This window comes from Pan troglodytes, chromosome 8 (genome assembly GCF_028858775.2).
Source record: "Pan troglodytes isolate AG18354 chromosome 8, NHGRI_mPanTro3-v2.0_pri, whole genome shotgun sequence".
Lineage (NCBI taxonomy): Eukaryota > Metazoa > Chordata > Mammalia > Primates > Hominidae > Pan > Pan troglodytes.
In genome coordinates, this window is record NC_072406.2 from 139,106,234 (window position 1) to 139,133,369 (window position 27,136).

Consider the following 27,136-nt stretch of genomic DNA (forward strand, 5'->3'; position numbering starts at 1 on the left):
TTGGGGACATCCTTGGCAGGGCTGTTTTAATAGTCATGTTCTTCAGTAGACACTGATGGTGGCCCATGAAAGGGTCATTTTGTTGTTGTTGTTGTTGTTGTTGTTTTTGAGATGGTGTCTCGCTTTGTTGCCCAGGCTGGAGTGCAATGGTACAATCTTGGCTCACTGCAACTTCCGTCTCCCGGGTTCAAGTGATTCTCCTGCTTCAGCCTCCTGAGTAGCTGGGATTACAGGCCCGCACCACCACGCCCGGCTGATTTTTTGTATTTATTTATTTTTAGTAGAGACGGGGTTTCACCATGTTGGCCAGGCTGGTCTCGAACTCCTGATCCACCCACCTCGGCCTCCCAAAGTGCTGGGATTACAGGCGTGAGCCACCACACCCAGCCCAAAGGGTCATTCTTCATAGCAGTTTTCTAGGGGATGGTTTTGCCTGCACCCTTCCCTCTGATGTCTGGTTCTGGAACTATCCATGAGACCACCGTTCTTCCAGGGTGCCCATTGTCTCTTGCTTTGGGATCCTCCCTTCAACTGTCAATAAGTCATTGCAGGCCTGATCCCCAATCGTGAGCCAAAGTCAGGGTTCCTTCCACAGGTCTGGGCTCTGTGCACATCAAGGGATGTAGGTGGGACCTATTGTACCATCCCTCGGCATTCCATGCTGGCCACATTCTTGCCTGTTCAGGACACACAGACAACCTGTGGGGCCAGCTAGCCTAACTACACCAGCCACAAATTCACTCTCTCCCCCTAACCCTCAGTAGTCTGAGTCTTACTTAGCTTAGTGCCTGACCCAGAGCACATGCCCAGGAAGCAGTGGTTGATTTGATGAAAACCAGCACATAAATCGGTAATGAGTTAAGAATAAGTCAAGGGGCTGGGCGCGGTGGCTCATGCCTGTAATCCCAGCACTTTGGGAGGCTGAGGTGGGAGTATCACCTGAAGTCAGGCGTTCAAGACCAGCAAGACCAGCCTGGCCAATATGGTGAAACCTCATCTCTACTAAAAATACAAAAATTAGCCGGGCGTGGTGGTGGGCACCTGTAGTCCCAGCTGCTTGGGAGGCTGAAGCAGGAGAATCGCTTGAACCTGGGAGGCAGAGATTGCAGTGAGCCAAGATTGCACCACTGCACTCCAGCCTGTGTGACAGAGCGAGACACCGTCTCAAAAAAGAAGAGTAAGTCAAAGGTTAACCTTTTGGGGCGGAGGAAAAAGGATAAGAAAGAGGATACAGAGTTTAATCAGAGTTGGCATCAGATAGAGTAACCATGGACATTTGGAAGCTGTAACCTCTCTCATATTTCGCCAAGGATAACTGCTTCCTGTATTATCATGTAATGAGTTTTATGCATGTTGGAAAATGTAAAAGTCATCTTAACCCAAACCTGCATTTTAATGACACATGGACCGGCTGTAATTTATGGCATCTTTAAGATAGATGGGTACACATATTATGAATATACTTTCCTTTTGCCAGACCTTGACGTTCTGTAGACTTTTAATGGAATATTATTTGCCTCTTTCATCTTACCTTGACGTATGAGGTGGATGGCTTACGTGCAGGGTAATGTATGAACCTTCCCAAGCTCTGTACAAATATAACTTGTCATTCGTAGAGACGTATGTATTTATATGTGTGCATGCAGTCTTATTTGTAGATTTTCTTCCCATTTGCTTCCTACTGAACGCTATGGCCTAGATGTGAAATTTACCAGGTACTACTCATAGCAGGCAGTGAAACCGTGGACTCAGCTGCTCTTTCCTTCTCTCCTCCCAGGCAACATGAAACAGTCATCCCGGGTGACCTCCCGCTCATCCAGGAAGTCACCACGACACTCCGAGAGTGGTCCACCATCTGGAGGCAGCTCTACGTGGTGAGAAAATGAGATATTCATTCAAAGCTTAGAAATAGAGAGTGGGCTTTTTTGACCCTGATATGCCAATGGGATGTTTTTTTTTCTCAGCGAACCTTAAAAGCAGAGCTTCTGAGACAGAGTTTTACTCGGAAATGGCAAAGGAAGCGACATGGCTGAGAGTTTAGCCCCTGCTGGGGGCTGTGTGCCCTTCGACCTGCCATGTATTTGGGTGTATTACAGTGAGCTGTAGCAGAAGGGACTGTAGGATGTGTCTTTCCTTGCATTGGAAGGAGAAATGTGGTTGTTTCAGGCCCCTGGAACGCGGGATCGGGCAGTGGGTGTTGATGTCACCTTTTAAACAGTAATAGGTGCTTATTTAAGGATCCGGTAGAGGGCAATTACTATTTTTTTTTTTTTTTTTTTTTTTTTTGCCGTTGTCTGACAGTAGGTAATACCTCTTATCATTTAAGAAAAACAACAGAGTCTTCTAGATTTACCTGTGTTTGTGACAGGGATAGGGAAATATTCTACATTCTAGCTTCGTGTGCAATTGTCCAGTTCTCCTGATCACAGAAGAAGTCTTATTAATGCAGAGAGGTTGAAGCTCTGACATCTTCCATTTCGTATTCCCTCAGGGCATTTCTTTGCACATAAATTCATATTTGCAGAAGATTACCTTTTGTTAAGCTTGTATTTCTATTCAGAGTGTTGATTTCTCATATGCTAATGTTATTACCACCAAGCCAGGGCTCTGGAAGGAAGTCGGTACGTTCATTTCTTGAGAACATAGAAAACTTCCTAAAGTCCTGCAGCTGCTTGTTGGGCAGGCTTGTTGTTTTTGATTATACAGTGGTTTCCTATAAATGCACAGTAATAAGCAGTTGCAGTAATTGTCATCAAACGTACTGAAAAACCTAAAAGCGTAAAGTTAGCCATGAATGTTTTGTGTAAATCTGAGCAATTCTGTAGTCAGGGTTTCATCTTCAACTTAGCAATTTTTAAACAAAAATATGGCAACAAAACAAACAGGAGTTGATGCTAATTGTCAGTGGACCTACTTAAGTCTGTAACCCTAGAGTAGGTATTCTTAATGAGCACCTTGGTTTCCTTTTACAAAACTTAAATTTGCCTCTGATAGACTTACATGGTTGGATTTGTGCAAAGAAAGCTAACCCCAAAAATGGCTATAATATTTTTATATGGGCTGGGCGCAGTGGCTTATGCCTGTAATCCCAGCACTTAGGGAGGCCGAGGCGGATGGATCACTTGAGGTGAGGAGTTTGAGACCAGCCCGGCCAACATGGTGAAACCCCGTCCCTACTAAAAATACAAAAATTAGCTGAGCATGGTGGAGCATGCCTGTAGTCCCAGCTACTTGGGAAGCTTAGGCAGGAGAATTGCTTGATCCTGGAAGGCGGAGGTTGCAATGAGCCAAGGTTGCGCCACTGCACTCCAGCCTGAGTAACAGAGTGAGACCCCTTCTCAAAAAAAAAAAAAAAATGCATTTTTTTGCTGCACATTGTAGATATTAGCAAAATAGTAAGGATTTTAGATAGTTGATACAGCCTTAGAGCAGTGGACAAGAGAAGGCAGCGTGGATATTAGAAACTCCTAGAAAGAAGATTAAATACCAGAGTGAGCTCAGTACGTGGTTTAGATATGTAGAGGGGGAGTTTTTTAAAAAAGTGGCAGTGAACAAATTTAATGTTTTAAAGGGACCATGACATTTAGATACCTTTTTATTTATTTATTTTTTGAGATAGGGTCTTGCTCTGTTGCCCAGGCTAGATTGCAGTGGCATGATCACAGCTCCCTGCAGTCTTAACCTCCCGGGCTCAAGCAATGCTCCCACCTCAGCCTCCTGAGTAGCTGGGACTACACCTGTGAGCCACCATGCTCAGCTAATTTTTTTAATTTTTGAAGAGATGAGGTCTCCTTATGTTGCCCAGGCTGGTCTCCAACTCCTGGACTCAAGCAATCCTCCCGCCTCTGCTTCCCAAAGTGCTAGGATTATAGGCCGGAGCTACCAAGGCCAGCAGTGCTTAGAGTTTTATCACATTAGGTTCCACCTAAATTTCTTTTCATGGAAAGAACCACTGAGTTATTTTCCTTCAGATAATCCCTAATCTCCTTGATTATTGTACGCTTGTAATTGCAAGCTGCAAACTGTTGCTTTTCTTTGAACCGTCAATCCCATCAAAATTCTTAGGAAGTGGTAAGAAGTGTGAGTTTTGCATCTTATTTGCATTTTCCTCTTGTCACAAAGCACCAAGAGCTTGTAGATTGAGATTTGGCCTCTTGCAGAAGTGTCTCTTGTGGGTTGTACACACCACAGTGTGCAGCAGCCCGCCCAGGGTGGAATGCTTCTTCTTCCCTATAGCTCAGCTGAGAGCAAGGCCGAGGAGTTCAGGTTCTCAGTGTGCTGAGAAGGGTCCAGGGTGCAGGGTGTTCTGAAGACCATATGTAGGTTGTAGGATTCAGATCTTTAGGCTCAGACTAATTCCGGAGGAGCTTTAGACTTGCCCATCTCTGATCCAGATGCAGGAAGCTCACGAGCAGGTGTTGACGCTCAAGGTCTAGCCCCTGTTGGGATCACCTTTTTGCTTCAGTGGGACATAGGATGTTGGATGAAATCTTGGGGATTATGCATTACTTTTTATTCCTTTAATCTTTTAATGTCTCATGGAAACCAAATTCCATATAATATGTTTTAGTTTATGCTGAAAGCACCTTTTAATTCAACATTAACTAAATCTCATGATCTAGTGCTTATACCTCATGCGTATTTGAAGAGATATCCATTCTCTACCATCTCCACAATGCTGTTTTATAACAAAATCTTTCTGATTGGGTTTTCCCCCGTATAGCAAGATAACAGGGAGATGTTTCGAAGTGTGCGGCACATGATCTATGACCTTATTGAATGGCGATCACAAATTCTTTCTGGAACTCTGCCTCAGGATGAACTCAAAGAACTGAAGAAGAAGGTCACAGCCAAAATTGATTATGGAAACAGGTTTGTTTATTTGAAAGATGATTTTACGCTTAAATTATCCCATGTAATAACATCACTATAAGCCTTCAGGAGACCAAGATCATATTTTATCATAAAACAAAATTTCTACCATCAAAGTAATGGCATGTTTTTCATTTTGAAAAGGATGAGGTATTTTCCATTGGATTCTGAACTGGGGAATTTTGTGAGCCATTCTTGAAACCTTGTCATTCTTCAAGGGATAGAGTCAAGAAGCCAGGGAGCCTGTCGTTTTCACCGTTCTGGAGGGAACCCCATCATTACTCCCCTAGCAAGGAACTTTTACTTTCTGACCATAGTTTTTGACTTTGAGTCCAGATCTGGGGGGCCTTGCATAGTGACAAGCAACAGGTTTCTTTCTGTGGAATCCCAGGTTCTGAGCATTGGAGTGGACATTAGATCACTGGAAAGTTTGTCACCTGTGTAGGCTTGCCAGTTTTCACAAACAGAAATACAGCCCAGTTAAATTTCACTGCAGATAAACAACAAATAGTTGCTTTGTGCAGTTATGTCTCTTGCCAGAGCAAGAGTTCTTCCCATCCACAGCAGGCATCCCCCCAGCTCTGCATGAGTGCCTTTAGTGCTCACCCCTGCCTACAGCTGTACCTTCTATGTTAGCACGTGTTTTTTGATGCTGAAAGCAAACAAGCTGCTCTGATCCTAATTCTGCTGGGTCCTGTAACTAGAATGAGGCCATGCCCTTTTCCACCTGGTAATATTTAGTTTTTCATAGAATAGCAGAGCTGCAAGAAGCCTTAAAAAGTATCTGGTCACATGGTTCCTAAATGCTCTTCTATTTCAGAATCACTGGGATAGCTGTTGAATTATAGAATCCCGAGACCTACCCCTTAAGGCTCTGATTTGTGATATCTGGGATGCTGGCTGGAAATCTCCAGTGTTTTTTTTTTTTTTTTTGAGATGGAGTTTCGGCCTTGTTGCCCAGACTGGAGTGCAATGGCATGATCTTGGCCCATTGCAATCTCTGCCTCCTGGGTTCAAGTGATTCTCCTGCTTCAGCCTCCCGAATAGCTGGGATTATAGGCATGCACCACCATGCCTGGCTAATTTTGTATTTTTAGTAGAGATGGGGTTTCTCCATGTTGGTCAGGCTGATCTCAAACTCCCTACCTCAGGTGATCCACCCGCCTTGGCATCCCAAAGTGCCAGGATTACATACGAGAGCCACTGCTCCCAGCCGGAAATCTCAAGTTTTAAAAATAGAGTTGGGTTGTGCTGGACAGCAGATTTGGAAAACTTCTGGTTTAATTCAACCCCCTCATTTTACACATTGGAATGTGGAAGTCAGAAAAGGGAAGGGGTTTGCTTCCAGCCATTCAGCAGAAAGGAGTCCGGGTAAATCGAAGAACCTTTCTGTAAAATCAGAATTATCACGGAATTTTCTGGTAATTTATATTTTGAAATGTGAAAAATTTCTTAAAGCAGCGTTATGAGCAAGATGTAGGGTTTGGATTAGAAATGTTGTAGGAGAAGGTTTTTATTTTTTTTTCCAGAAAGCCTGAGATATTAGCTATTGTTGCAGCAAAACCCATTTCAAGACCACCTGCTTAAAAAAGCAGACTTTTGGAGCTTTGATTTGATTTTCTATTGGAGTATCATAATTTAAACTTATGTTCAGAGACCACCTGCTTAATTTGGCTGCAGGAAGCTAGCAAAGTACATTGTATCATGGAAAAATCTAGTTAAGGAAGGAAGTGTTTCCAAATTCAGTTTACTACTTTGATAGGAAATACAGTCCTTAATAAGACAGGTTTTTTGCCCAAGGATCTCCAGGCTCTTCCATAATTTCTCCAAAGCCCAGCGCTCTGCATATATCTTCCTAGTTCTTCCTTCAGAAAACCTAAATGATGTAAAATGATACCACAGTGTTGAATGTTTGATTTTAAGGTGGGTGGATTTAATAAGGAAAAGATGTTTTGCGTCTTTTTCATTGATCGCTTAGGCATTCTTGCCTTTTTGATTGATTTTTAACCTGGGTGGAGGGGTTTGAGGAGCTGTTTGAGAATGTGATGAAGGTCTTGGACCATATCTCTAGAAAAATGCACATATACAATACACAAACACAGGCACACAGACCCCCCAACACAGACACACACACACACACACACAGACACTCACACACACACACACACAGTTCTACACATGATTTCAGGTTGGGGAGGGCTCCCACCCTGTCCTCATAGATGCATTGGGCTTCCATGGACTTCATCTCTCCATTGCCTTGCTGTGATAAGTTGCACCTTCATAATGGAAACTCACTCTGATTCAGAACCAGCTGAACACTGGTTGCTGAGAACAATGCGTAGAAGGGTTGACTGCACAGGCCACTTCGTTTGATGGTTTGCATGTGGCATTCTGGAAGGAGCATGGCTCTGCCACTGGAGAGTTCTGATACAGAACCCAGGCTCTGGTTTTGGAATAAATAACTTCTCCAAGCTTAGGTTTCCTCCTTTGTGCAATGGGTCTGACCGTCTGCCCTGGCAGGTGTGAGGTGATGACGTGGCAGGACGTGCACAGCAGGCTGGCACAGGGCCGTCCTCTCGTGTGTTCCCTGAGGGAACCCAATTCTGTGTGGCCTGTAGGACCTACTGGCTGGGCCTCCTAAGCTGGTTCTTTGTAGCTGCCCTGGCACCAGCACTGACGTGCCCATACCAGAACTGATCATGTCTACACTAGAAGTGACCATGCCCTACCCACAGTAGTACTGACTCTATCCACGCATTACTGACCCCTGCGCATACCAGTATTGACCCCGCCCACACCAGCACAAACCATGCCCACACCGTCACTGACCCTGCCTGTTCCAGCACGTTCCTAGGGGCCGGTTCAGGGATAGGATAAGGAGTAGTATTTGGGAGGGAGGAGCTTGCCTTGTTAGTGAGACATGTTACAAAAATAACTAATGAGACCTTAAAATGCTTTTTACATTTTCTCCAGATGTCTTTCTGTTGGTCTTGAGGCACCTTGCTTACATTGCAGCCACTGCAGCTGTTTTCATGCAGTGCAAAAAGCCTCTATTTGTTTAAAGTCTGTTTACCCTGATGCTGTTGACAGGCCCAGTTGGTCCTCCTGCTTCACTGTCAGTGGAATTTGCTCAATAGATATTAAAAGGAAAAAATCAGTTTTCTGTATTTGCCTTCCCAGTGGTACAGTGCTTGAGCAAAACTCCAAAGACTAAATATGTTTGAGCTGCTGGCAGACTCATATCTGGCTTTAAGGTGTGTGACCTCAAGACTCGAAGTCTCGGGGTAGTTTTTTAGATGGAACATTTATTGGCAATTCAACTTTCCTCTTTAATTTGTAACTATAAAGATGTTCTCTAATGGAAATTTATCGTTCTTTCAAATGACTCTGTTTCCTTTTTCATATTGTTAAAAAAGCCTGTTTCCATCGGCTTGTTAATTACAGGAATATAATCCTAACGGCAGGGTAAGAGGCACCTATGGTTAATTTTCTGCCCTTAGACCTGCATGTTTTGTTAACAAGAAAGCCAGAACCTACTGCCAGATCACAACTCTTGATCTCTTTTGTTACACAGTTGTCTGTGTTCTTTAAATAAAAACTGTGGTAAAAATCATCTTACAATTTTGTTGGATTTGAGGAATCAGAGAGAATATTCCCCAAAATATGTACTGTTTATTTATTTATTTATTTATTTATTTTTTTTTTAGAATTTATTGATCATTCTTGGGTGTTTCTCGGAGAGGGGGATTTGGCAGGGTCATAGGACAATAGTGGAGGGAAGGTCAGCAGATAAACATGTGAACAAAGGTCTCTGGTTTTCCTAGGCAGAGGGCCCTGCCGCCTTCCACAGTGTTTGTGTCCCTGGGTACTTGAGATTAGGGAGTGGTGATGATTCTTAAGGAGCATGCTGCCTTCAAGCATCTGTTTAACAAAGCACATCTTGCACCGCCCTTAATCCGTTTAACCCTGAGTGGACACAGCACATGTTTCAGAGAGCACGGGGTTGGGGGTAAGGTTATAGATTAACAGCATCCCAAGGCAGAAGAATTTTTCTTAATACAGAACAAAATGGAGTCTCCCATGTCTACTTCTTTCTACACAGACACAGTAACAATCTGATCTCTCTTTCTTTTCCCCACATTTCCCCCTTTTCTATTGGACAAAACCGCCACCATCATCATGGCCCGTTCTCAATGAGGTGTTGGGTACACCTCCCAGATGGGGTGGCCGCCAGGCAGAGGGGCTCCTCACTTCCCAGAAGGGGCGGCCGGGCAGAGGCGCCCCCCACCTCCTGAACGGGGCGGCTGGCCGGGTGGGGGCTGCCCCCCACCTCCCTCCTGGACGGGGCGGCTGGCAGGGCGGAGGCTGCCCCCCACCTCCCTCCCGGACGGGGTGGCTGCCGGGCGGAGACGCTCCTCACCTCCCAGATGGGGCGGCTGCCAGGTGGAGGGGCTCTCCACTTCCCAGACGGGGCGGCTGCCGGGCAGAGGGGCTCCTCACTTCTCAGATGGGGTGGCCAGTCAGAGACGCTCCTCACCTCCCAGACGGGGTGGCGGCAGGGCAGAGACACTCCTCAGTTCCCAGACGGTGTCGTGGCCGGGCCGAGGCGCTCTTCACATCTCAGATGGGGTGGCAGGGCAGAGGCACTCCCCACATCCCAGACGATGGGCGGCCGGGCAGAGATGCTCCTCACTTCCCAGATGGGGTGGCGGCCGGGCAGAGGCTGCAATCTCGGCACTTTGGGAGGCCAAGGCAGGCGGCTGGGAGGTGGAGGTTGTAGCGAGCCGAGATCAGGCCACTGCATTCCAGCCTGGGCAACACTGAGCACTGAGTGAGCGAGACTCCGTCTGCAATCCCTGCACCTCGGGAGGCCGAGGCTGGCAGATCACTCGCGGTCAGGAGCTGGAGACCAGCCCGGCCAACACGGCGAAACCCCGTCTCCACCAAAAAATACGAAAATCAGTCAGGCGTGGCGGCGTGCGCCTGCAATCCCAGGCACTCGGCAGGCTGAGGCAGGAGAATCAGGCAGGGAGGCTGCAGTGAGCCGAGATGGCGGCAGTACAGTCCAGCCTCGGCTCGGCATCAGAGGCATACCGTGGAGAGAGAGGGAGAGGGAGAGGGAGACTGTGGAGAGGGAGAGGGAGACCGTGGAGAGGGAGAGGGAGACCGTGGAGAGGGAGAGGGAGACCGTGGAGAGGGAGAGGGAGACCGTGGAGAGGGAGAGGCAGACCGTGGAGAGAGAGGGAGAGGGAGAGGGAGACCGTGGAGAGGGAGAGGGAGAGGGAGAATGTACTGTTATAGACTGGACAGATTTATTAGCCAGATCTTGCTTGTGTTTTTAGTTGGTGACTACATTTAGCCATCTGGCCAGGAAGTTGCTTAACCTTATTGTAGATAACGTCCATATGTTTGGTGTTCACATACAATAGGACATCTGTATTGAAAATCTTCCTGTGGCCTCATGTAAGGACTCAAAGTAGAAGGGGAGACATGCAGGGGACCCTATTGGGGTCAGTGGGGAGTAAAAAGGTGGTGGGTAGATCTCTCCTCCAAGTTTTCTTCCCTCTGTCCTTCCTCAACTCTCTGAATGATGTCACAACTGCCAGCTATGTGTTTGGGTTGATGGATGTATATGTGATTGCATATATATGTGAATGTGTGTGTGTGTGTACATATGTAGTGTGCCTTAGGTGGGGTGCAGTGGCTCACGCCTGTCATCCCAGCACTTTGGGAGGCCGAGGTGGGTGGATCACCTGAGGTCAGGAGTTGAGACCAGCCTGGCTAACATGGCAAAACCTCATCTCTACTAAAATTAGAATACAAAAATACAAATACAAAAATACAAGAATACAAAAATTAGCCGGGTGTGGTGGCACACACCTGTAATCCCAGCTACTCGGGAGGCTGAGGCAGGAGAATCGCTTGAACCTGGGAGATGGAGGTTGCAGTGAGCCGAGATCGCACCACTGCACTCCAGTCAGGGCAACAAGAACGAGACTGTCTCAAAAAAAAAAAAAAAAAAAAAAAAAAAGGATGCCTTAAAACTTTTCATATTTTACATAATATAGTAATACATACTTCACTTGGGCCTTGTAGATCTGTAAAACTTCTCCTTGCAAGACAAAGCCACTGTTGATTGCAATGGAAATAAAAATTGAGGAATTTTTTTTTTTTTTTTTTTTTTTACTTCTCCCAAGATGACACATTTTAAGCTAAAGAAAGCAGCCTCCAAGAATTTGATATTCCTAATATTTTGGGCAAGCCCGAGTTTCTAGGTTGTTTTTACCTGCCCAGTTGCTGTGATGGAAGTTGTGCTAGAAAATTCAGCTTCCTTGGTCTATGTCTGTGAACTTCTAAATTCTTGTTGTTCTAGAATTCTAGATTTGGACCTGGTGGTTAGAGATGAAGACGGGAATATTTTGGATCCAGAATTAACTAGCACGATTAGTCTCTTCAGAGCTCATGAAATAGCTTCTAAACAAGTGGAGGAAAGGTTACAAGAGGAAAAAGTAAGTTTGACTCTGTCATATGCCATTCACGTTTTCTCAGTAATAAGTTTTCAACATTAGTAAAGTATCAGTCAAGCCCAAAATTGTCACTAAGAAAGAACCTGAAAAGGAGTAGCTGCAGAGTTTGTGTCCTACAGTCATGAGTGGAATGGAGCCTGGTGGCACAGGATGTCACCCATGACATGAAAGGGGGTCGGACAGCATTGTGTTTCATCTTAGGAGACAGGATCCTAATGATGTTGATTTTGTGTTCTCATCTGTCAAATGAGACACAAGACTTGATTCTGCATTTCCTCTCCGATAATGGTAGGCAGGTCATGTATTCCAAGCTCATTGAGGGCAGAGAGCACATGTCTTATTGTCTTTTCATCTTCTATGATCTTTAATGGTATCATGTATGCATTAGCCTGTTCTCGCCTTACTATAAAGAAGTGCCTGAGACTGGGTAATTTATAAAGAAAAGAGGTTTAATTGGTTCATGGTTCTGCAGACTGTATAGGAAGGATAGTGGCTTCTGCTTCTGGGGAGGCCTCAGGAGTCTTATAATTATGGTGGAAGGCGAAGTGGGAGCCAACACTTCACATGGCTAGAGCAGGAGGAAGAGAGAGGGTGTGCGGGGGGTGCTACACGCTACACTTTTAAACAACCAGATCTTGTGAGAGCTCACCATCATGAGGACAGCACTGAGGGGATGGTGCTAAACCATTCATGAACAATCCACCCCATGATCCAGTCACCTCCCACCAGTATATATATATATATATACACACACAGTAGATATTCAGAAATTGACTAATTGAATCATCTGTTAATTCAACAAGTATTTACTGAGCATCTACTGTGTACCAAATGTTGAAGACATAATGATAAATGAGGCAGATGTCCTTGGAGGGTTTAGTCTAATGAGGGAACAAAAAATTAAATAACTACACATATATAATCATTATTTTGATTTATTGGATGGACACCTGAAAGTTTTGTATCTCTGAAAATACTCAGCACAGCAATTGCACAGGATACAATTTTTTGTCTGTTGTGTGAATGCATGATTTAAGAATGTGCAGGGGAGATAAGAAAGTGACTGCACCAAGGCCTTTGCTGGGTTATGCCAATGAGTTATTACAATTTTCTATTCTGTAGGGAATAAAGAAAGCAAGTGTTAGTGATGAGTGTTGCTGGGGTTGACTTTCTGTTTCCTTCCATACACAGTCTCAAAAGCAGAACATAGATATTAACAGACAAGCCAAGTTTGCTGCAACCCCTTCTCTGGCCTTGTTTGTGAACCTCAAAAATGTGGTTTGTAAAATAGGAGAAGATGCTGAAGTCCTCATGTCTCTATATGACCCTGTGGAGTCCAAATTCATCAGGTGGGTGACATTTCTTGGCTGCCGTCTTTCCTCTTTGGCTAGTGTTAGGAACTTGGGATCAGAACCACTGAAGCGTCCCATTCATGCTGAGAGGCCTTGGATGAATGGCTGCTGGACACGAGCAAGCAGCCGAGTCAAGAGCTGTCTTAGACAGTGTGATGGCAGCCAGGTTGGGCTCTGGGTCAGGGTGAACCTTCTTGCGTGTAGATTGCTATTTGCTCGTAGAGTTATAGCAGTTGCAGGTACACTCTGGTCGTATCTTAAGAGCGTAGCTGAAGATTGAAGTAATACTTTGTTTCCTAAGTTGTCTTCATAAGATTTTATATATACTGGTCCCTCAAATATCACTATTTCCATTTTTCAAAATTTGGTTTCTATGAATGCCATTTCTGTGAGTTTTGTCTTGTTGTTTTTTCTGCAAGATGATTGGCTGGAATGCATCATTTAGAATGGTGCCTGCCACATACAGACTGTCAGTTAATATTTGTTAAATGAAAACACTGTAAGTCTATTTTTTCCTGCTTAGCCTTCAGGATAACTTTCTCTTTGCCCAGATGGAAACAATGTGGTTCAACTATGTATGAATTATGTGTGTGTCTGTGTATATGTTAAAACTCTAGTATCTTCACTTGTATTATTCAAAATTAGAAAACTTAGTGTATGAATGATACAGAAAAATATGAGTGGATTTTATTCTCACTTCTGATAAAGACTTTGTTTCCTCTTGACATAGGATGCAGTTTTTATTTTACAATGTATTTGGTTTGTCATAGGTTTTGAAATAAACATGCATTGTGCTGAATTTTATAGTATTGTCATTCTAAATGAACAAATAGGCTCTTAAAAAAAAAAACCAACTTAGAAATACCATTTGCAAGTAGTTCCATTACAGTGACAATCCAAGACATTGCACATTAAAACTTGGCAAGGTTTTTGTGCTGTGGATGTTAATTGATGAGTAGCTGTATGTGATACTTTTGATATTTATAAACTCAATAGTTGTCTGTATAGTGCACGTACATGGTATTAATTATGAAGCAATGTGGATGTACATTTGGTACCCTGTTATTTGGAAAATTAACTTGCTTTTATTTCTCCATTTTTCAAGTGAAAACTACCTGGTTCGCTGGTCCAGTTCAGGATTACCTAAAGACATAGACAGATTACATAATTTGCGAGCCGTGTTTACTGTAAGTGCACCCAAAGATGCTTAGTTGAATTGGCCACCATTCTAAGGACTACTTTTAGTGATTTCTGTCTGCCTTCCTGCGACACTAGAACATGGGTCCCTGGGATGCCTGTATACAGGTTAATTTAGTATTACTAAGTAGAGTGCATTTCCAGAAATCTTCTGAGTCTCTAGCCACCCTTAGAATCACCGTGACAAAGATTTACCCCATTAACATGGAATGTGCCTCTTAAATGTGTATCGTTTTTATTTTTTTCTTTGAGACGGAGTCTTGCTCTGTCACCCAGGCTGGAATGCAATGGCGTGATCTCGGCTCACTGCAACCTCTGCCTCCTGGGTTCAAGCAATTCTGCCTCAGCTCCCGAGTAGCTGGGATTACAGGCATGCACCACCACACCTTGCTAATTTTTTGTATTTTTAGTAGAGATGGGTTTTCCCCATGTTGGCCAGGCTGCTCTCGAACTCCTGACCTCGTGATTCACCCTCCTCGGCCTTCCAAAGTGCTGGGATTACAGGTGTGAGGCACTGCACCCAGCCCTTAAATGTGTATCTTAAGCTCACTTAACAGTAATTGACTATTGTTATTAAATTCCTTTTTGTCATATGAATAACTGATTAAAATGATAAAAACTGGTCTGAGAAGAGTCTCAATCCATTTTTTTACTGTCCTTTTCATTGGAGCTTGCATTGAATAATGGGTCTCCAAAATAATTTATGGAAACTAATATTTCTAGGACCTCGGAAGCAAAGACCTGAAAAGGGAGAAAATCAGTTTTGTCTGTCAGATTGTTCGCGTGGGTCGCATGGAGCTGAGGGACAACAACACCAGGAAACTGACCTCGGGGTTGCGGCGACCTTTTGGAGTGGCTGGTAATCTATTTCTCTGTGTTTCCTTGAGAGTTTCAGATCTTCACAGTCACTTTCAAAAGAATCACTGTTGAATGTTGATTGGACAATGCGCAGCTGTGATTTATAAGCTTTTCTGCTGGAGAGAAAAAATATATTTATTAGTTATTTTCATTGTGGCTTCAAGTTGACCTGCTAGGCTCAGGATGCTCTAGTCCTCAAGTTTCAGATATAAATCATATATTTGGTTTTAAAGTGGATCCCATCTTTCCCTGGGAGAGATCCTGACCCATATTCTCAGTCTGTAGGGAAGCCAGTCAGTGGAGGTTTTCAGGTCTTGGTGATGGACATAAGAATGGATATGTGCAGGACGGTCAAAGCAACAAAGAAGAGGAAGAAAGGCAAACCGTGAAGAGAACGCGGTTAGCTTCATGTTGGTGCTCTTCATCCGCCATGTTGGTGCTGTTTCTCCGCCATGTTGGTGTTCTTCCTCCGCCATGTTGGTGCTTTTCCTCTGCCATGTTGGTGCTCTTTCTCCGTCATGTTGGTGCTCTTCCTCTGCCATGTTGGTGCTCTTCCTCCGCCATGTTGGTGCTCTTCCTCCGCCATGTTGGTGCTCTTTATCTCCACGTTGGTGCTCTTCCTCCACCGTGCTGGTGCTCTTCCTCCACCCTGCTGTTGCTCTGTTATTTTTGGTGACAGCACGAGGAATGTGAAAGACCAATTATCTCTGTTGAGGAAAGATAAAGGCATACCCAGGAAGTTCTGATTATTTGCCCTAGTTCACTGTGACTCTCATTTTTCATAGTTTTGGGAAGTGGTTTTCTCTCTTTTATGGTTGCAGTACAATTTCATTACCTAGCACTGTGATATTTATTTTAATTTTTGTGATTTTTGGGATTCATATGGATATTTATGAGGGAAAAGTTCCTGATTCTTGACACACAGCTGGATTTTTTTGTATGAACAGCTATGGAAGACATTCTTTCCCTTGGCTACCAGGAAACTCTGAACTTAGTCCATCCCCCCTGCCTTTTAAATAAACATTATTTTTAGAAGAGTTTTAGGGTCAAGCAAAATTGAACAGAAAATACAGACAGTTCCTATATATTTCTCCTTCCTTCCCCCTGCCTCCCCATTATCAGTATCCCCCATAGATTGGTACATTGATTACAGTTGGTGAACCACATTGACACATCGTCGCCCTGTGAAGTCTGTAGTTTACATTAGTGTTCATTCTTGATGTTGTGCCTTCTGTGGGTTTCGACAAATGAATAATACCGTATATTCACCATTGTAGTCTCTCACTGGGTAGCTTCACCATCCTAAAAGTCCTCTGTGCTCCGCCTGGAATTTTTGGAAAAATATTTCAAGTCATTTAAATAAATGACTTACTACATCATAAGGAGTAAGCAATAGCAGCGATATAGACATTATGAGAGCAGCATATTAATTCAATTTACTTGAATTCAATTTACCCATAGAGCTAACTAACGGAGTGTTCCAATGATTTTACCATTTGTGAGTGAAAATGGTGAGGGTGAGGTGTTCTTTCTGAAGTCCCCACAGCCTTGGGCTGGGGAAATCCTTTTGCATTTTCATCTCTCTGTCTTTTTGTTTTTAAGAGACTGAGTCTAACTCTGTCACCCAGGCTGTGTGGTCACAGCTCACTGCTGCCCCAACCTCCTGGGCTCAAGTGATTCTCCTGCCTCAGCCTCCTGAGTAACTGGGACCACAGGCGCATGCCATGCTAACATTTTCATGTCATGACTTGAATACATACTTGAAAATTGCCCCTCTATTTGTCAGAGCCTGTAGCATCTTTTACACGTAATCTAGTGTTATATTTAAAATGCCTTTCATTTTCCAGTATTGTTTTTTTTTCTTTACCACCTTGATGGTAGTTTTAAGAAAATATTTAATTTTTGTCTCAGGCATAATTGGCTTCATTTTAGCAATCAGAGACATCTTTGACAACACACGGAAGTCGCTCCTCTTTTCAACAGCAGAGCTACACATTCTCTGGTTATTAGATTACAAGATGGATTGTGTCATAAGTTCCTATGAATGCGTAGTTATATTTCTTAAAGATGAAATGTAGACCACAGGCTGACAGTTTTTACCTTCTTTTGATTAAAATTTTTGGAATTTAAAAATTTGGAATATTTTTCAGTTTTCATTGGGTTGATATTCCAGGAAAGTCTAGGTACTAATGGATGGAGAGGGTGATGGGCATGGGCTCAGCTGACACCACTGTGGCCTTTCACTGTTTCTTACATGCTCACTTATGCTTGCTTGGTGGGTTCCAGAGTTAGGTTGGGCCCCCCAGCTCCTGGAGTTCTCCATGAATTACAGAAGCCTGGGTTATTCACTGGGGCAGGGCTGGCAGCCTGGACATAGTTCTTTGTTTCTGGAGCCCCCACCTGTGTAGTGTTGGCTGAGACACTACATCTGGTCCCTGGAGTTTGGATCCCTGGCTGTGTGGCCTCCAGGGACTTCTGTCCCCTGATATCTGCTGATCACATGGACACCCCCTTTGGTCCCTGGTTCCTCCTGTCTGGACTGGTCTCTGGTTCCTTCCCTTCCTGTCTTGTGTCCCTGGTACCCACTGATATTGGGGCTTCTGAAAACCCACCTGGGGCCAAGTTCTAGCCTTGTCGTCTTGCTCGTGAATTTTCCAGAGCGTGGCTTCTCCTCACTGCTCTGCTCTGACTGGCACATGGGGTGTCCCCCCTCACTTAGGGGTTGCAAAGAACCTGTGTGAACCTGCATGAACCTGCATGAACCTGTGTGAACCTCTATAAACCTGTGTGAACCTGCGTGAACCTCTGTGAACCTTTATGAACCTGTGTGAACCTGTGTGAACCCGCATGAACCTTTATGAACCTCTGTGAACCTGCATGAACCTGTGTGAAACTGTGTGAACCTGTGTGAACCTGCGTGAACCTGTGTGAACCTCTAAGAACATGTGTGAACCTGTGTGAACCTGTGTGAACCCACGTGAACCTTTATGAACCTACATGAACCTGTGTGAACCTGCGTGAACCTGTGTGAACCTCTGTGAACCTGTGTGAACCCACGTGAACCTTTATGAACCTGTATGAACCTGCATGAACCTGTGTGAACCTGCGTGAACCTGTGTAACTTTTATGAACCTGTGTGAACCTGCGTGAACCTGCATAAACCTGCGTGAACCTGTGTGAACCTGTGTGAAGTGCTTCAGAGATACCCAGGGGCATTTGTTTTCCTCTGTGGGAAGATTTCAGGCCTGCAGCTGTTAATGTTGGGTTTCCGGGTCCTTTGAGTTCTCTGTCCCTTCTGGTGTCACAGTTGCCTAGCAGTTGCTGGTTTGCCTGGCTCCACTGCATGCCCTGGGTGGGGATGTCCTGTTCATCCCTTGGTGCCAAGCACTGAGCACTGAGCCTTTGTGGCCTCTGTGCTCACTCCAGAGGGGCCAGCCTTCCTAGACCTGCTCAGCTGGTGTGTGTCTGTACATTATAAGTAAGAACCTGGCTGGGTGCCGCCTGTAATCCCAGCACTGTGGGAAGTCGAGGTGGGCAGATCACATGAGTTTGGGTGTTCGAGACCAGCCTGGCCAACATGGTAAAACCCCCTATCTACGAAAAATAAAAAAATTAGCCAGGCATGGTGGTGCATGCCTGTAGTCCCAGCTATTTAGGAGGCTGAGGGAGAAGAGTCGCTTGAACCTGGGAGGCGGAGGTTGTAGTGAGCTAAGATTGTGTCACTGTGCTCTAGCCTGGAGAACAGGGAGAGACTCTGGCCTCCCCCCCCGCCAAAAAAAAGGCCAGGTACAGTGGCTCACACCTCTAATCCCAGAACTTTGGGAGGCCGAGGCAGGCAGATAATGAGGTCAGGAGTTCGAGACCAGCGTGGCCAGTGTGGTGAAACCCTGTCTCTACTAAAGATACAAAAAATTAGTTGGGTGTGGTGCTGTGTGCCTGTAATCCCAGCTACTCAGGAGTCTGAGGCAGGAGAATTGCTTGAACTGGGGAGGTGGAGGTTGCAGTGAGCCAAGATCATGCCAGGGTGATGGGGCGAGACTCCATCTCAAAAAAAAAAGAAAAGAAAAGAAAACAAAACAAAACAAAAGTAAGGACCTGATTGTTCTGCTTGTGGAGTTTCCAGTTTCCTACTAGAAACTCTTCTCTGAGACATTTCGTTATGTGATCTGGCTATGTAAATTTTTGGCACAAAAAGTAAATATCTTAGTGCAGTGGTTCTCAATCCTAACTGAATATGAGAAAAATCTTGCAAGCTATCAATAAAAATTCTTGGTCAGGTGCTGTGGTTCATGCCTGTAATCCTAGCACTTTGGGAGGCTGAGGAAGGCAGATCACTTGAGCCCAGGCATTCAAGACCAGCCTGACAACATGGCGAAACCTCGTCTCTACTAAAAAATACAAAAGTTAGCTGGGCGCTTGGTGGCTTGCACCTGTGGTCCCAGCTACTCAAGAGGCTGAGGTGGGGGGATCACCTGAGCCTAGGGAGGTTGAGACTGCAAATGAGCCATGATCATGCCATTGTACTCCAGCCTGGGCTACAGAGTCAGATCCTGTCCCCCCCAACGGCCCCCTGCTCCCCCATCCCCCCCAAAAAAGAAAAAAGTCTTGCACAAGCCCCACTCCTGTCCAGGTAAACCAGAATCTCTACTTTAACCAAAATCGCTTGTCTGTCACTATGGGCCACTCAGTGACTGGCAATTTGCTGCCACCAGACTACCTTGCCCTCCCTGCTCTGCCCCGCTTATCACATGGTGGCATTCAGCACATCTGGGGAATTTTTTTTAATGGGACTTGCTTCTAACTTATTCAGTGTGTTGTCCAACCAGATCTTTGTTACTAAGAAAGGATACTTGGTCGGGTGCAGTGGCTCACACCTGTAATCCCAGCACTTTGGGAGGCCAAAGTGGGTGGATTGCTTGAGTCCAGCAGTTCGAGACCAGCCTGGGCAATATGGTGAAACCCCATCTCTACCCAAAAAAACAAAAATTAGCCGGTCGTGGTGGCGCATGCTTGGGGAGGCCACAGCAGGAGGGATTGCCTGAGCTTGGGAGGTTGAGGTTGCTGTGAACCGTGATTGTACCACTGCACTTCAGCCTAGGCAACAGAGTGAGACACTCAAAAAAAAAAAAAAAAAAAAAAGGGATAGAAGGGATGCTTCCCACAGCTGAGAAGGTTGATCAACATTTTGGTAATCGTATTCTATCTGTTCGTAGGCTACTTCAATTTCCACATGCAAATTTAATTTTGAGGCTTTCTTCAGAATGACTTCTGCGTGTCTGTGTTAACAGAGTTCAGTTCCTTAAAATGAGAAAGTGTCCATGGACCTTTAAGTCTACAGTTCTTAGTCTTCGGTTGAAAAGAATGTGTCACATTTCTGTCTTTTAACCTTTTTATAATGTAACCTTTTCTATCTTTTTCTAAAAGATAGAAAATTGTAAAAATAATGGAAATTTTATGGAAAAGTGTAGTTAAATAAATTATCCATAGTTTTACATAGCCAGGGTAGTACCTCATGTTTATTCTGATATGTTTGTTTCCAATTTTTTTTTTCTGTGTGTGGCATATGATTTTTAAATACAATATCCCGTCCTACCATGTATTTGTTTATTTAACTGATTGATTTTTTAATGTCTTTTTAGTCCCTTTTTTGCCATCTTAACCATTTTTAGGCGTGCAGTTCAGTAGTAAGTATGTTTGCATTGCATATACTTTTATCTTTCTAACAAACCTAGCATTATCTTATGAACATGTCCTTTTATTAAGCATTATTCAAAAATTCGGCTTCTCAATGGCTGCAGCCTGTAGTCCTGTGATTCCAGCAGTCCTTTGCTTTGGGCTCTGAGGTTATCTCAGCCTTGCGGTGTAGTAGCTACGCAGTGAGCATCCTGGGGCTTGAAGCATCCCACCTGTGCCTGTTTGCAGGCCAGCCCCTGCAGCGGAGTTGCTGACTCGCAGGGTGTGGGGGTCCATCTGCCGTGAGCAAGTCATCCTGACGCATCCCCACCAGTGGGACTGAGCTATCAGCCCCTCTCCCTGCGAGACGTTTCTCACCTCCTGCCTTCTGCTCTCCTGCCTGTGCTGGCCCTGGGCCTCTGTCACTCTTGTCCCGACGCCACTGCCTCCTTCTTTCTCCTGCCCTCTGTCTTCCAGCATCATGCGGTGCCGTCTGTCTACCCGGCCTCTCCCTCACACAGCTGTACTGACTTCACCTGGACTCTGTCTTTTCACCATCCTCTTCCCTGAATGTAGAGACCCTGGGCTGGCTGGCTGGCTGGGGGAATTTTTCCCCCAAGTCCTTTATTTCCTCCTTTGGTGTCAGGGACATCTTGTCCAAACTGCAGGGAGCACTCCCTCTGCGTGGGGCTGTGTGCGAAAGAGCAGTCAGGGGAGTCCCTGGGAAGCGCGATGAGCGGTGATGACTGGTGACGTCAAGGCCTTCTCCTCGAGGCTCAGGATGGGTGCGGGACTCGGGGTGTCTTCCACCTGTGGGTTCTCAGGCTCTGATTGCGTTTCCCGCTTGTTTGCTGCCTTCCTGCACATGGTCCTGTGTTCCAGGGCTGGGCACTGGGGATGTGGCAAGGGAGTCCCATGGTCAGCTGGTGAGATGGGTCCCATGGCAGAGAGGAGCTCTGCAGGCACCCAGCAAGGCCACCCAGGACCAGCTGGCATGTGAGGGTGGGCCTGCTCGGGTCAGACTCCCTTGGTTCTGGCTCATCGTGGGCTGCTGCCTAAATGAGTTTATTGAAGGATGCTGAACTGGTGGTCTCGGGCATCTTGGAAAAAGGTAAAAAGGTGGGTGCTGCAGTCAGTCGCGTGTGGGTCAGTCACCGCCAAGAGTGCTGGAAGCTGGGAAACGCTTCCCCCAGGCCAGGTGAGGGCCCGTGTCCAGACCATGCATCTTCTGAGCAGCTGTCATTTGATGTTGCAAGTTATTTGGGATTCTTTGACCTGTATCTGCAAACACAGCCGTGGGCTCCTGGCTCTTTGAGTCCCCTTGGTTGAATGGAGTGAGTGTGGGTGTCGTCTCTTAGGACACACTGCTGAGGCCCCTGGGGCTCCACCAGACCAAGCAGGGGATGAGGATGCTGCTTTTTTGGTTCTATGTATCCCTCCTCCTTTTTGAAGGGTGGTGATGGTGATGGTAGAAAGGAAAATTTTCAATATATGATTACTTACATGTTGGACAAAATATATTTAGACTGATCCTCTTACCTGAACGTAGAGCTGGGCTACAGAGAGACCCTTCTGGGGAAGGGTCTTGTGCAGAGAAAATAAACAAGGCATCTTCCTCTCTTAAGTCCAGTGTGGCGGTGGAGCAGTAGCAGACACAGGGAAAGTGACCCGGGCCATCTGGGGTTATTCTTGGACTTTCTTGTTCTGTCATGACCAAGGGCAAAAGGAATTGTTTGAAAGGTAGACAGTGTGTCTGGGTTTACCCCTGAATGTCATCAGGGAATGTCTTTTAACACAAGAAGATGGCAAAGGATATTAGCCTGTCTTGTGATGTTAGCAAGCCTGGACCTCCCGGGGGGTGTGTTTGTGAAGGCAGTTTAATAGGATTGAAAGAGCTTGGGTCTTGGAGACTTTCTCGCTGTAGATTTTGAGCATGCTTGTTCATGCCTGTCTTTGAGCCTCAGTTTCTTATCAGTATGGTAGGTGACTGAGGATTTGCCTTGAAGTGTCCTGTTGAAAGAGCGTCGGCAGATACCAGCATGTGGTGGGTGCTTGGTAAATGGTAGCTACTTGTTGGCTTGTTTGCGGGAAAGCAAAAATGTGAGGCTTCAGAACAGTGCGGGCCAGCGTGGTAACCACTTGTCACATGTGACTAGTTAAATTAAATGAATGAAATAAAAGTAAATTTTCAGTTCCTCCATCACACTTTCTACATTTTCTTTTTTTCTTTTGTTTTGTGGCAGGGTCTCACTCTGTCACTCAGGCTGGAGGGCAGTGGTGTGAATTCTGTTCACTGCAACCTCCACCTCCTGGGCCCAAGCAAGTCTCCCATCTCAGCTTCCTGAGTAGCTGGGACTACAGGCGCACACCACCACGCCTGGATAATTTTTGTATTTTTTGTAGAGATGGGGTTTTGTCATGTTGCCCAGGCTGGTCTCGAACTCCTGGGCTCAAGCACTCTGCCTGCCTTGGTCTCCCAAAGTGCTGGGATTACAAGTGTGAGCCACCGTGCCCGGCCTATGCTTTCACATTTTCGTTGCTTGTTGTTAATGGAACATTTTCCATGATTACAGAAAGTTCTATTGGACAGGGCAGCTCTAGGGTGACAGTTGGATAATAGGCAAAGGAAATTATTAAATGGAACTCTGCCATTTGAGCCCCAATTCCATTTGGGCCAGCATTTTCTGATAACTTAATTTGTCTTTCAAGCATGGAAATAATTTAGACTTGACTATGAGAAAACAGCTTTTGCTGTTGTTTGCCAGAAGATATTCTGATGTTCCTTTGTTTGTTTGTTTGTGTTCTGTGATTATAGCATTTAAGCCAAAACAATCTCTGTTCTCTTTTTGTCTCCAGTGATGGATGTAACAGATATAATAAATGGAAAAGTAGACGATGAAGATAAGCAGCATTTCATTCCCTTTCAGCCGTAAGTATGGAGCAATTCAAGTACTTAGCCAGATATAATGTGGAAAACATAGGCTTGTAATAATTATCTTTATAATTAAATGGATAAACATAACTAAGGATTGATTATTTTATAATTATGAAAAACGTCTTTAGTCACTGCTGTAGTACATGGAATTTTTTGTAGCCATAAGAATCCTGGGTCAAAGTTTGTTTATGGTCCTGGAAGTAGGAGATTTTACTTGTAATCACTGAATTGCCTTATATAGAAGGCACAGAGTTACAACTCTGCTCTGAGCCTGAATGTTTCTTTACATAATTGATTTATTCTAGTAGCTATTTTCAAAGCACAATACTTCCAAATTCATCATAGGAGGTTGCTGTTTTTAAAATAAAAAAACAAACAAAATTATGAATTATTTTAAAGCGAGAAATAATGCTTTAAAGCATATAATCACACTGCTGATTTTTGTGTCTCGGTTTTTGCTTAGCGTGGAGCCTGTGTTCGTTTTTAGGCTTTCTCTAGTTCTGACCTGAAGTCTTTAAAGAGGCACGGAAGCTGAGAAAAAGCTCTTGGAGGAGATTCATTAAATTGATTATCTGATTTGTGGGTAGAACCCAGGGAACTGGTGGGAAGAATTGGCGTTTATTTCCCTCGTGTGGAAGCAAGAGTGTACCCAGATGATGGTCTTTGGCCACTTAAGGGCACTCCTATTCCTCACAGAGGAGGAGAGAAAAAGGAATCCAGATGGTTGAGGTTAATTGTAAGAGACAGCTTCCTCCTGGGCATGGGGTTGGGTGGTGATGTTAGGGGAGAAGGCATGGTAAGGGGAGTGGAAGCCACCTGCCATAGTGCTCTGCAGTTTCACTTTTCCCTCATTTTTATTCTTAATAAACTTCAGACTTGAAACACATTTCAGATTTTAGAAATTTTACGGTTTTCAGCTGTTGGCTGAAGGGTTTAGGAGGCGGGTAGTAATTGGGTGGCTGAAGGAGCCCTGTCCTTGGGGGCCCGGAGATGTGAGGTTGGCTTCCCTCTGCCCCACGCATCCTTGGTGACGGACCACCGCACTCAACCCCACCCGACTCCTCTGGGTCTTGAGTGCCACTGGCTAAGACAGGAAGAGTATGGCTTTCTTTGCAGGGGGGCGATCTGGTTACATAGCACCCTAAGACTTTTTGTACAGCTCATTAGGAGATTTTGCTATCTTCTTGACATAAGAATAACAGCAAACCCTGCGTTATTGAGCTGGGAGTCAGGGTTAAGTTATATGTATCTCTCCATGCACAACTAGAGGCAAGGTCTCTTTGTGGCTTAAATGCTTTAGGTTTACTCTCCTGTCCAATATGGTAACCATTAGCTCCATGTGGCTACTTAAAATACTTAAAAGGAGCTGGGCGCAGTGGCTCATGCCTGTAATCCCAGCACTTTGGGAGACTGAGGCAGGAGGATCACCTGAGGTCAGGAGTTCGAGACCAGCCTGGCCAACATGGTGAAACCCCATAACTACTAAAAATACAAAAATTAGCCGGGTGTGGCGGCAGGCGCCTGTAATCCCAGCTACTTGGGAGGCTGAGGCAGGAGAATCGCTTGAACCCGGGAGGCAGAGGTTGCAATGAGCCAAGATCACGCCACTGCACTCCAGCCTGGGCGACAGAGGGAGATTCTGTCTCAATAATAATAGTAATTAGAATGAAGTAGCATTAAACATTTAGTTCTTCAGTCACATTGGTCCTGTTTCAAGTGTTCAGCAGCAGGGGAGGTCAGTGGCACCATCCTGGGCAGCACATACATAGCACATCTCCAGCACTGCAGAAAGCTCTGCTGGATAATGTTGTTTTGTAGTCCCACCCAGTGAGGAAAGTTTATAAAGGGAACACAGTGCTGCAGAATCTGGAAGTTTCCTTAGCAAACAAGGGGAACAGTATCATGGAACATGGGCAGATATTGAGGTCATAAATAAAATACACCTTTGTAAAATTATAATATTAAATTGCCTCATTCTCTCATGAGAAATAATGCAGCCCCCTGCTGTTTTGAATGCTGTATTATATATTAAACCTCAGAGGTTCTTGATGCCCAGATGTAACACTAAGTTGAAATTACCTGTTGCCTGCTAGTGTCCTCTGTGAAAAGTCAAAAACAAAAACAAACACAAACACAAACAAACCCAACCTGAGGGATTGTTGGAAAAGTTAGGGAGGTTATTAGTTTTAGATTCACTGATTTTCACACAACATGTTATGAGTTGTTTGAGATTGCCTGTGCTTTGACGCCATCTTTTTCTATCTTGTAGTGGAATGTCCACTTGAAAAATACATTATTCCATGTGTAACTCTTACGTAATTTGTGACTCCATGCTCCATTAAAGGAAGACTAATAGACAGATGAATATTTGAAGTGTTGGAAACAAAAGAACAGCATGATTTTTAATAGCAAAATAAGCAGTGAAACCAGTTCTTTGGGAAATGTCGTGCTAATGAAACCGTTTTTTGCTCCATTAAAACTGATTTATTATCTCATAGGGTTGGTTTTAGAGAAGGAAGCACATTGCACATCTCCCTCCCTCCCTGTCTTTTTTAACTTGGTGAAGTAAATGACAACAGTCTTCAGTTCCCTCGAGTCATGTGGCTCAAGTGATGGATAGCACTGTCCTTGTTCCCAGGATTGATTTTAAACATTATGGCCATGCTGTCTATTTTCTTGCTCATTTCATAGTGCACTTCGCTGTGCTACATGGTATTTCTATTTGGGCATATGCCCCCCGTTTGTAGCCAGTCTCTCGTACAGCACAGCATCTGTCACAGGCTCCTGGTTCCTGGGCCCTGAAAACGTGGGTGGTCTGCGTTCATAACAGCGCCACACGTGGGAATAGGCAGTGGTGTTCTCCACACACGGTACCATTCTTCTCACATGTAGTCACTTTAGGGACTATTGTGTACATAGTCCAAGAGGGTAGAGTAGAAAGCCTTTGCAAGCAGTTAGGTTCCAGGGATTTTTTTTTTTTTTTTAATCTTGATTTTGCTTTTCCCTTTAGATCAACCTGCCCCTTGACCTATGCTATGTTCAGAATTAATTGAAATTGGAGGAATGGCCATAAACATTCTTTGGGATTAAATGCCTTTCAACCATGTGGCTTTCAGACAAGCTCCTTTTTTTAAACACAAGTGTCTGATGGAGATGCAGTGGAGGCCTGGTGCACGTTTATTCCTGGGGAGAGGGTTGCCCTCATTTGCTCTGTTCCCTCTCGTGGTTCAGCATTTTCCTGATCAATGCTTTTCCCTGTTTCTCTTGTCACCTCTCCCATCCTTTGTCGTGCGTTGACTCATGATGCCTCCCTCTCACACTCGGTGACGATGATCTCTTATGTTCCCTTGTTACCGTGACCCATGGGTCTCTGTGCCCCTTTGTCTCCTGTGGTCTTGGTCGTCCCGTGCCCTCCAGGCTCGCGTTGGACGACGCCATTCGACACAAGCCGCTGAACATGTCATCCCGTTTTTCACCCAGGGTGGCAGGGGAGAATGACTTCCTTCAGACTGTTATAAACAAAGTCATCGCTGCCAAAGAAGTCAACCACAAGGGGCAGGGTACGTATTTTCCTATTTTGTTTCTATCAGTGTGTATTTGCATGCGTTGGGGCAGTGCTGTCTGGGTTGGTTTTAGTTTGATGTTGATCGTGATGGTGGTGATAATGATGGGGATGACAGTGATCGTGGTGGAGAATGTGTGTGACAGTTGCCCCTGTGTAC

The 27,136-nt window shown here is 44.9% G+C and overlaps 1 protein-coding gene across 7 annotated transcripts in view; it reads left to right on the forward strand.

Annotated features, from left to right (window-relative positions):
* DOCK1 (dedicator of cytokinesis 1) overlaps positions 1 to 27,136 on the forward strand; it is a 585,238-nt gene that overhangs the window by 79,993 nt on the left and 478,109 nt on the right. For 4 of the 7 annotated variants that reach the window (XM_054659991.2, XM_054659996.2, XM_063782260.1 and 1 more), the window contains 8 exons: positions 1,778 to 1,874; positions 4,724 to 4,872; positions 11,246 to 11,381; positions 12,591 to 12,748; positions 13,857 to 13,938; positions 14,672 to 14,807; positions 23,336 to 23,408; positions 26,832 to 26,974. In XM_054659991.2, the coding sequence (XP_054515966.1) occupies positions 1,778 to 1,874; positions 4,724 to 4,872; positions 11,246 to 11,381; positions 12,591 to 12,748; positions 13,857 to 13,938; positions 14,672 to 14,807; positions 23,336 to 23,408; positions 26,832 to 26,974 (974 nt within the window). The remainder of the gene's footprint in view (positions 1 to 1,777; positions 1,875 to 4,723; positions 4,873 to 11,245; positions 11,382 to 12,590; positions 12,749 to 13,856; positions 13,939 to 14,671; positions 14,808 to 23,335; positions 23,409 to 26,831; positions 26,975 to 27,136) is intronic. The other 3 variants (XM_054659994.2, XM_054659997.2, XM_054659995.2) reach the window with 1 other exon arrangement.